Here is a 10,967-nt window from a genome sequence, read left to right as displayed (position 1 = left end):
AGAAGCAAGTCTATAATAATGTCTATTGTCATGTCTACCATCCCAAAAACCTGCTGGCACTTTTGAAGGGTTTCTAACTTTGTCAGCCTTAACCAGCTCAAAGTCACCCTGAACTTTCAAAACTTGCTAGTTTTGTTGGTAAAACACTAGTGAGGCTATGTTTTGCAATCTGGTGTAATATATAACCTAATTTCTAGGGATGAATCTTTAGAATAGAATGGAACAGAACGGAACAGAACAGAACAGGTTATAAGAGACCTTCCCTGCTTATCTTCAGAAGGCTACATCCAAAACTGATCAGCTTTGCAGCCTCTGAAGGTTAGAGCTAGATTGCCAAACACTCCAGTAGTATTGATCATGCTCTCTCCACTCATCTCTCTGATCTGCTGACCACGGTGTATGTCACAGCCCCACCTTGCATCGTTTCCTGATACTTCAGGAGTGACTCACATCCTTGCAACTTTCCCTGAAAGCAGATTTTGTCCCTTTCCAGTGCTGGGGAACACAAAGTCCGCTTATCCCATTTCCAGGGAAGACCTAGTAAAGACCTAGAGCAGACCCCAGGATCACACTATTTCTTAGTGCCATCAGAAATAGCTGCATTTACCTCCTGGGATCTGATCGACAGTTCACTGCAGTCAACAGAAAATCTCCCGCTGGCGTCATCGGCTCTTCAGTGCTTTACTGAACTGAACTTTATTCTCCAAACAGATCTGGAGCAAATGTAAATTGCAGAGTGAAAGCTGAAAAAATACAGATCCCAGGAGTTTTCCTAATGTAAGTTTACATATCCTCTAAGGCCTGGTGATCCAAATATTTTTTATTCTTTCAGGTATATGATGGAGCCAGTAATATTCTCTTAGCATTCAAATTATAATTTGTCTGAGCTGTAATTATGCCTTACTAAGTGTAAACCCTATCTAGCCTACACTGCATTGCCTAATCAGCATTCAGCTATCTGATAAGAGAGGGTATCTCCAACACTTGATAAAAATATCCTGCTTGTAACCAATAAGCCAAGCCTTACGTTTACAGTTGTTCATTGAGGAAAGTTAATACAGAATAACCACTGAACTAGGTCATTTTTTTCCATCACAAGACTTATGTATCATCACAAAGGGACAAAAAGGGCAATATTTTCCAACCCCCTAGACACCAAGGTATCTAATCAAGCTACTTTGATACTTTAGCCCTTCTGTATTTTCAGCCACATGTCTGATCTGCTGGCTTTGATTCTACAGAGAAGCTTTCCTCAAAATAACTTGGAAAGCGAGTAAAATTAACACTGCTGTGAATGGTCACTCATTTCCACTGCATTGCTGAGGAATGACATTGTGTAGAGCAACTCTCTCTGCTTCTGAAATACTAATAAACCATAATTTCTTCAGATTTGAAAACCTGGGGAAATTATAGATAATGGGCTTTTTATTAGCTCCTGCTAATTACAGCCAAATCAAATGCTGTACCAGGAAAAGCAACAGGATGCACCTATCTTTTCACCCCAGTTAGGGTATGGCAATCTATAGGGTAAAAATTAACAGGGAAAACAATGTGTCACACTAAAAAGCCAAAACATGCTATAAGGTGCTTCTTTAGTCCATGAAAATACCCTAAAATCGTTCACAGAATCACAGAATGTTAGGAGTTGGAAGGAACTATCGAGTCCAACTCCCCTGCCAGAGCAGGATCACCTAGAGCAGATCATATAGGAACGCATCCAGACAGGTTTTGAATATCTCCAGAGAAGGAGACTCCACAACCCCCCTGGGCAGCCTGTTCCAGTGCTCTGTCACCTTCAGTGAAAAAATTTTTCCTTGTGTTTACACAGAACTTCCTATGCCTCAGCTTCCACCCATTGCCCCTTGTCCTGTCATTGGGCATCACCAAGCAGAGCCTGGCTCCAGCCTCTTGGCACTCGCCCTTTACATATTTATAAACAGGAATGAGGTCACTTCTCTGTCTCCTCCAAACTAAAGAGCCTCAGCTCCCTCAGTTTCTCCTCCTAAGGAGAGACACCAAGGGCTGTGGCTATTTTTTGTGTACTGGCAACAAAGACTTGTCTGGTATTTGGATATGGTTGAAGAAGCAGTGCTATTTTCAGGAGTAGCCACTGTGAGGTTTCAAAACTGCAGACCAAGGCTTGGACTTTTAAAACTAGTCACAGAGGCTTCCCTACACAGCACAAGGGCCAGGAGAAGGAGGATTAGCATGTACACAGCCTGTTCTGTTCGTCTACATTAACTTTTTTAAAGGCAAAAGCCTATCATAAAATTTCTTATCAAAGCTTATGTCGTTCAGCGTCATGATTTGCTAACAGGATAACTCCTCTGATCTTGAACAAACCAGTGCATTTACAAAGAAGGTGAGCTTTACAATGAGGCAGGCTTTTCTGAGCCTACTGATCCTGCTTGCCTTTCTGAAGAATGCCATTGTTTCACAGCAGCAATGTGAGAAGTCTGTATCTGTGACTTTAAATGCTTCCCAATTTTTCTCATTACTAAAGATCATACCCTGATTTTGACAAGGCTATCAGGAGAGGAGTCACATGAACCTGCAAGAAGAATCAAGATAAATGCTGCAAAAGCCTAATTTTGGCTCTATCAGGAGCAGACCAAACAACAGTCATTAAACTAGGACTATCTGAGAGAACACCTATCCTGATTTCAGCAGGGCACTCTGGACAACAGCAACTACAGAACTAAAGGTGCAACACAACCAGAGCTGTGCACAGAGACAAAACCACAAAGACGGCTAACCTGCACTGACACTTCAAAGCGTGCAAGGGTTTGAAACAGGTTCATTAACTGAGCTCTGCCTGTACAAAGGCAGCAACTTTTTATTGTGCAGCCAACATGAATGCTGCCAAGAGGAATTTTAGAGTCTTTGGAAACACCACTGGTTCCTCCATAAATGCAGGAAGAGACTTAGAGGGATGTCATTCTGGTTTTCTCCTCTAGTAAAACATCTTGTTTTTCTTGGCCACTGCTATATCTTTCAGAATAATCTATGCATATTCTTTTCACTTCATTATTAAGTCAAACAAAGACTTCAGAAAGTCTTTTCAGTGTACCATGTGTATCTTTTGTCTCCCATTCCTGCATCAACTTTTACATTTTGAAAAGCCATTTTAAAACTTGCAGCAGACTTTTTTTTTCTCTTTTTTTTTTGTCCCCCCCCCCCACCTTTTCTCCCTGGTAACCTTGCAGGCCTTCGGCACTACCTACCATTTTGTAGCTTCCCACAAAGCTCTGCTGTTCAGAGACAAAGCACTGAAGACTACATTTTGCCAAACAAGGAAACGCAGGTACTTGCAGCTCCAGAAGCGACTCTCTTCAGAGGAGGCCTGAGCTAATCGAATGTGTGTTTTAAAAAACACAACAAAAAGTCATCAGAAAGACTCTTAAGAGTTTATTCTATACAGATAAGTGTTCTGCTTCTTCTTAAATTAACTGAGGGATTACCAGGGTTCATTTTGAACACCAAGTCCTCACGGACTCGGTCAAAGGACAGCACTGATGAGAACAAAACTGTAAGGTGTGAACATTATGACGGGCGGTCAGCTTGCCCAGAGCGGTCTCAGGATGCCGTGGCCGCTTGTCCGAAAAGGGAAGAGAAAATATCCCCCAACCATCCACCTGAGGGAAGGGAGGTGCAAGGCCCGACGGGCACAAGGCCAGGGCAGAGACCTCGGGGTCGGCCACCCCCGACAGAGGCCTTCCTATGGTCCTGGCCCTCTGAAGGTCATCGGCGAGCGCGGGAAGCTCCAAACCGGGACAGGAGCCAACTTTGCTCCCCTGTCCCCTGTGTCACCGTGTGGGACAGCCTCCCCACCCCACAAAGCAAACACACCCAGGACCTTCTCCCGATGACTAACAGTTTCTCTTCGTGGGGGAGACGGCCATCCCTCGCCTCGCCTGGGACGCCCCCCATTCTCCCGCGACGGCCCCATCCCCGCCAGCACGGGTGGAGCCGCTTCTCAGCCGCTTTTACCGAGACCGACCGCACCTCAGGAAACCCCTCACCTCCTCCCTCCTCTAGCGGCTGACTCCCCCTCCCCAGCCCCACGGAAAAGGCTGTATCTGGGCCGGGCTGGGAGCGGTGACCCGCCCTACCCCAACCAGTTTCGCCCAGGTGCGGGGGGGAGGGGGCGGCGGTTTAACAGCGCCCAGTTTGCCCGGGAGGAGGAGCTGCCACCGCCGCCCCCTGCGCGTCCCAGGTGTAACCGGAGCCGGGAAGGGCGCGGCGCAGCCACCATCACCTGTGGAACCTGTCGAGCGGCTCACATCGGTTCGCCGCCGCGCACGCTAAGCTCTGTCTCCTCGGCCCGCGCCTCGGAGGACTTTTCTCCGGCTTCTCCGTGCCCCGCCGCCAGCCCGAGCCATGAAGCTGCTCAGAGGGGCTGCGCTCCTGCTGATACTCTACACTGTCGTCCGTTCCGTGGAGAGCTGTGAGTGCCCCGACCCCTCTGTCCACCTCGAACAGCCTTTCTCCTTCCTTCTCTGGCTCCCAACCGGGCTCCTCTGCTCTGTGACGTCCTGCTGCGGCCCACTCTCTTTCCGCTTACCCTGCGGAGCCACCCCGGTGGGCGACCCGCTCCGCGTCCCAAAATGGCGCCCCCTTCCCGCGGGGGGCGCGGGGCCGCGGGCGGGCAGGGAGCGGCAGCCCCGCGGGCGGGAAACTGAGGAGGGAACGGGGGTCCCTGGTATCCGTACCCTTTCGTCCCCTGCCGGAAGGCTCCGGCAGCCTCTGGGAAGGGCCCTTGGAGAGCTTGAATGTTCTAAAGGAAACTCTCGCCCTTCTCTAGAGAAGGGTGGCTGGCGAGGTGGGAAGCCGGCTCCGTCCGGTGAGAAGTGGCTTTGTCTTTCCTCCCCGCCTAGTGGAGCAGCGGTTGGCCGTGCCCTGGGGTGTCCGTCTGGTTCCCCGCGGGCAGCCGTGCTCATGGCCTGGCTTCTCTTCCAGCGTGCATCTGCGAGAAGAACAAGCGTGTCACCAATTGCAGAGAGGCCAGCGGCGTGTGCTGGTGCGACTCGATCGGCACTGGCGTGTCCGTGAACTGCGGTACTCGTAAGTAAACCACTGCTGCGCTGGCTGTGGCTGTGCTCTATGTTACGGGGCCGCAAGGGAAAGTGCCGGGTAAACTCCAGGGACTGTGGAGCCAGACCAGTGAGCTCCCGGTAAATAATGGCGGCAAGGAAAGAAAGCTTCTTCCTGGTCTTCCAAATGAACTGGCGATGGGAGATACGCGTTCGGGATTTCTCCAGTCCAACTTGCACAGATGCTTATCGGTTGGACTTGGTGATCCCGAGGGTCTTCTCCAACCTGAGTGTTTCTGTGATTATACTGATACAAGCTCCCCCATTCTATTTAATACTCAGTTTCTAAAGGCAAGGATCTGTCAAAGATTAATTTTTTGTTTCCTTGTAAGTGGACGTCATGACCGTTCCTACAAATCCAGAGGCAAAAGAGCCTTGTCTGAAGGCCTTACTCTTGGTTTGAGCTCAGCTGAGCTGTGAATCATCACCTTGCTCTTAGAAATGAAAGTGCCTGGACTTCCTCCGTGTTTTTCTTAAGAAGCTAATCCATCCCAGTTGCGTTGACTTTATGCACCACCTACGTGTTAGACACCTGCTCCTCCACCTGTAATGGCTTCCAGTCTGGCTGCTCCTTGTGTTCTTACAGACTTAAACCCTGCATGGTTTGATGCTACCATAACGTGACTTTCTGGTTGGTTTTAGTGACCTCAAAATGCCTGTTGATGAAAGCAGAAATGGCACACACAAAATCGGGTCGTCGTGAGAAACCAAAGGATGCATTTGAAGATACCGATGGCCTTTACGATCCCGAGTGTGAAAACAATGGTGTTTTCAAGGCAAAGCAGTGCAACGGAACCACCTGTTGGTGTGTCAATACAGCTGGTGTTAGAAGAACTGACAAACATGATGCAGACCTGAAGTGCAACCAGTTAGTCAGAACAATGTAAGTCTTTCAGTAGGGTGTGCTGTGACATGAAAGCATCTGTATTTGGTTCTGGGTAGTGAAGGATTTATCTGCATGAAAGATGCATTGGGGATGAGTGAAGACAGAGGAATAAACACTTGGTAACTGCTATATTTCCTTTGTTGTTATACTTTTCTGTTACTATTTTTTAATACAGAAACAAGGACATGTTGAAGGGTTTTGGGGAGAGGGGGGCTTACCTTGTTTTTCTCTTGCTGCTCTGCGTTGTGTTGGTTGTTTGTTGTTGCTTTTTTCCCCTCTGGGGTTAGTTTTTTAGAATTAAGTATGTGTGTGGGCTTTTAAGAATATTCATTGTGCTTGCCTGTTGCTTCAGGTGGATCATCATTGAAATGAAACATGCTGAAAGAAACTCTCCTCTGAGCTCTGAATCTTTAGACAAGTAAGTGATGATAGTGAGCTCTCGTGGCAATGTCTGCGTGCACTACAGGATACTTAGTGTATCTCTAAATTGCTTACAAGCGTTGTCAAACTTGTGAACTCATTTGTAAGACATCTTAGAAGTGACCTACAGATCCTTCATAAAATTCTTTTAGTTTGTATTGAAATTACTTGCTAGTGAGATTTACTTCCCTTTGAAATTAAGTGCCACTTTTTTTTTGTTTTAATCAAGTCATTATACTGAAGAAAATGAAAGATAGGAAGGTAAAACTGCCCCTAAAGTAAACTCTCACAGATAGCAGAGGGACTGCATAGAAACAACAGGAGGGAACAGTTTTGGCTGAAAAAATACCCTGCTTCTCTCACAAAGGTCATATAGCAAAGAAACCATACTTGTAGTGATTAGCTTCCCCTGCCCACAGAACAAAAGCTGCTCCTCTCAGCTCCTTTTCTGAACTCTCAGAACTGTGTAAACCCTTCTCCGAGGCTGCAGTAGTGTATATGTTTATTTTTCAGTAAGTGCATTTTCACTCTTAGGAATTAACACAGCTCTGGTATAATTTAATAATGAGAACTTAGAGGGTTTGGTTGGGATGGAGTTAATTTTTATTGGTAGCAGTTGGTATGGTGCTGTATTTTAGACTGGTGACCAAAACAGGATTGGTAAGTTGTCAGTGTCTCAGCGAAGAGTGCTTACATAATGTTGAGGCCTTCTCAAACTCTCCCTCTGCTGCCCCAGTTGAGTGGGCTGGGGACAGAGCAGATACAGCTGACCCAAATTGACCAGAGAGGTATCAGAATCTGTATGTGTCCAGCAATAAATCTGGGATGCGGGGCAATTTTTCCCAGCTAGGCATTGCTTTGGGATTGGCTGGGTGTCCATCTGCTCTTTGTGAGCCACTGCTTCTGCATCACTTAAAATTTTTTTCATTCCCACCATCTAACCCTTTCACTTATAAGACTGTTTTTGTCTTGACCCATGACAGATTGTGTCATGTTGTTGTTTATTTTGTTTGGGTTTTTTTATGCCTTTGCCCTTCTAATTCTCATCCCACTCCTGTTTAAGGGTGAAGGGACTAGGTGAGGGTTTAGTTGCTAGCTGGGATCAACCCACTGCAAAGAAACTACAGGGGAAACCCCCCTCATTTGTATAGTTGTCCTTGCTGCTGAAAACAGATGTGTAAAATAGCGCTATTTTTAACAGCTGTGACTTTAATGTCCTTACAGATTCTGTTTTAAACAGGTGTGACTTTCCTATCCTTACAGGTTCTTCAGGGATGTCATTACCAAACGTTACCAGCTGAATGGACGGTATATCACTAAGGTTCTGGTAAGAGACACATGCTTTTTAGTAAAGGAGCAGACCTTTGTTGTGAATGACTTGGAGAACTTTTTCACAGCATGAGGCTTGCTGGAAGCTCTCAAAATAGTGACACTGAGCAGCTAGCAAATAGCTGTAGCTGAACTGAAACACTGAAATTTCACAATGTCTCAGTCTTTAGATGAATTCTTACTTCATTTAAAAATATGGAATTTGAATAATTGTAAACAATTATTTTGAGAACAGATACCACAAACTCGATTCAGGGTGTGAGTTTACAAGTTGGATCATGATATTTTACTGTGTATTTGACAGTTCTATTTAAATTAGCCCCTTCTTAATACCATACCATTCTTCTATTTTTTTCCAGTATGAAAAACCATACATTACTATTGATTTGAAGCAAAATTCCACAGAGAAATCTGCAGGAGATGTGGATATAGCTGATGTGGCCTACTACTTTGAGAAGGATGTAAGTGTGTCCTGGGTAAAGTTTGTCTAAGACTAGACGTGTGTTATTACAGGGCATTAAGTAGCCTTAACTGCGTACAGGCTAAAGCAAGATGAATTTTTGCAGTGCATATTATGGTGTAAAACTGCAAATCTCTCTTTTCCTATCTGCTTCCTAGGTAAAAGGTGACTCCCTCTTTCAAAATAACAACCTAAACATGAGTATTGATAGTGAAGCCCTGCTTTTTGAGAAGACAGTAGTGTACTACATTGATGAAATACCACCAGAGTTTTCCATGAAGTCTCTGACTCCTGGCCTCATTGCTGTCATTGTAGTAGTAGTAGTAGCAATAGTTGCTGCTATTGTTGTTCTGGTAAGTTCTGACGATGCTGCTAAGAAGAATAGGGAACAGTGTAGTCTGGGAAACAACATACCAGGGTAACTAGACTCTGACAAACAGTATTCCTCTTTAAAGTGCTGCCTCTTTTGAGAGGTGGAGAAGGTGATGCCTCAGGTTAAAACTGGAGAGTATTGCATGGAAAATGAAATTATAAGGAAAAACTCACTGAGGTGAAAAGTGGCTTTCTTGCCTCCTGGCGTAAAGTTGAGTGATGGACAGCTTCCTGAGTACCTTACTTTGGAAGGATGGAGAAGGGACAGGTTCAAGTTCAGAGTTTTAAATTCCCAACCAGATCAAGTTACATGGAAGTCAAGACTTAAACAAAATTTCTCAATTGCTCTCTCCTTCTCTTACAGGTCTTAACAAGAAGGAGGAAAGGGAAGTACGTGAAAGCAGAGGTAATTAATTCCTGTTTATGGTGTATGTGGGGAGGAGGTTGGCCAGAATTGAGGAACACCCAAGTGTGCTGTAGGTTAAGAGCTTGCTTAGGGTGCTTCAGATACGTTCAAGGAGACCAAAAATATTCAAATTTTGTAACTAATTGTCATCTGTATAGTTGATATAGTTCACCACATTCATTCTACACTAGTTTCAAAAGCAGCTGGTGATCTGCTGTTCCCAGGGTTGGGAGACAGTGCCAACGGCAAGTACTACCTTTACATATCTATAGCAAGGGCTATACAATCCACAGGAAATACTGAGAATCCCTTTCTCTCATGAAGACCTTTACTTGAGATATCTGCATGGAGTTTGCAGCTCCTTTTGAAGAGCTGGTTTCCAATGGAGTAGTAACAAATGGTTCTAGTACGTGGTGCTTCACTCCACATTTGTAAAGCAATTGAAAGGATGTTTTAGCTAAACAGAAAAGTCTGCTCCCTGCAGGCACCCTAAGGAGTGCTGGTTTGGTTTGCATTGTTTTAAACAGGGAGGGAAGAAATAGCTCAAAGTGTTACAGTGGTCTTGGCATGATTCCTTCTGTTAGTGATACATCAAATCCCTTTGCTAATGAAAATCCAGGATAAGTCCCGCCGGCTTCTCAGTTGTTTTGTTGAAAAGCAGCACAAATGTTGATCTCCCTCTGCCTCCTCCCCCTCCAGGTAAAGGAAATGAACGAAATGCATAGGGGACTGAATGCTTAACTAAATCAGCTGAAGACAGAGTAAGAGTCAACCAACAAGACAACAGAAACTATTGGAGGCATGGATGTTTAACTCTAGAAAGAGTCCTCCTAACAGCCAAGACTGGTAACTGTGCTACTACTTACACTATTTGTCGGGAGTTAAATCTTAAGCGCCCCATCTTACTCAAGTCAACCTTTTAACTATTGCTCCCCAATTTTATTTTTTGGGGTTTTTTATGATGATGAAATGAGTTAACAACTGCTGTTACTAGGGTTATGGAGCATAGAAGCTCAAATGGCTATTTTACCTTTGTGGGAGGTTTATTAAAGTAATGATTTTTGTTTGCAGCTGTGTAATGAGGCTGTCACCTGTATAACTGAACTGTTTTTATGGCTGTCTGTATATAGCTGAAGTTGCTGAAACTTTTTTATGACTTGAATTAATAAAACTTTGAAACAGGCTTCCAATTCTTCCATGTTGAAATCATGATCTGTGAAGCTATTGTGCTCACAAGTTCAGGAGTGTAATACTTAAAGCAAGAAACCTCAACGTCGGTAAAAATACTCATTGACAAACTTTGGTTTAACCATCTAATCTCAATAGCAAGATAGATTCTTCTCTTTTTTTTCCTGAAAGCTGTGAAAAGTGTGCTTTATCCTATCTTCCACTCTTGTATGGGCAGCAGAAGTAAATGATAAAAGATGGATTGTTTGTATAAAAAAATAAACATGCTATGAATGTAGCAATTTTGGGAATGCATGGCCTGCTCTTTCAAAACACTATCTAGGTATTTATAATAAACCAAACCTCAGACATCTCAGGTTGGGGGCGACTAGGCTTGGCATCTCATGAGACAGCATGGGGAGAGTATTGCACAATCATGATTTGCATGGTTATTGCAGAGCTGGAATCTTTGTGCAGTTATTACTGTTTATGGTCATGGGGACTGACCAAACCTACACAGGCTTCTACCTCCCAGAGCTTTGGATAAAAGGAGCTTGCTTTGGCAGTTAGTAACCTATGTACTGTACATTGGCTAGCAAGTGTGTATATCCATCCAGCATATCTGATTTGTGAAGGAAATGCTATAACTCCTGTTGCCAAAGAAATAATGAGATGTGAGATAAGGAATGGAATGACACATCTTATTACCTATGTTTGTTTTGACACCTCTCCCCCACCACTTAAGAGAAGTAGAATAACCTATTCTATATATTCAGGAAATGTGGAAAATAACCCAACACAGAGCTTGTGTCCATTTGCTGAATGCATCAGGGA

The 10,967-nt window shown here is 44.6% G+C and overlaps 1 protein-coding gene across 1 annotated transcript; it reads left to right on the top strand.

Annotated features, from left to right (window-relative positions):
• The first annotated feature begins 4,063 nt into the window (after positions 1-4,063).
• Positions 4,064-10,461, top strand: EPCAM (epithelial cell adhesion molecule). Its single transcript, XM_054168185.1, has 9 exons — positions 4,064-4,447; positions 4,960-5,064; positions 5,736-5,976; positions 6,332-6,397; positions 7,663-7,726; positions 8,088-8,189; positions 8,347-8,541; positions 8,925-8,966; positions 9,666-10,461. The coding sequence occupies exons 1-9, from the start codon at positions 4,381-4,383 to the stop codon at positions 9,705-9,707; spliced, it is 924 nt and encodes a 307-aa protein (XP_054024160.1). The 5' UTR covers positions 4,064-4,380; the 3' UTR covers positions 9,708-10,461.
• Positions 10,462-10,967: the final 506 nt, after the last annotated feature.

Source organism: Dryobates pubescens, chromosome 2 (assembly GCF_014839835.1).
Source record: "Dryobates pubescens isolate bDryPub1 chromosome 2, bDryPub1.pri, whole genome shotgun sequence".
In the NCBI taxonomy this organism is placed as follows: Eukaryota; Metazoa; Chordata; class Aves; order Piciformes; family Picidae; genus Dryobates; species Dryobates pubescens.
The sequence above is the reverse complement of the archived record's forward strand: the minus strand, read 5'-3'. Positions and strand labels throughout refer to the sequence as shown.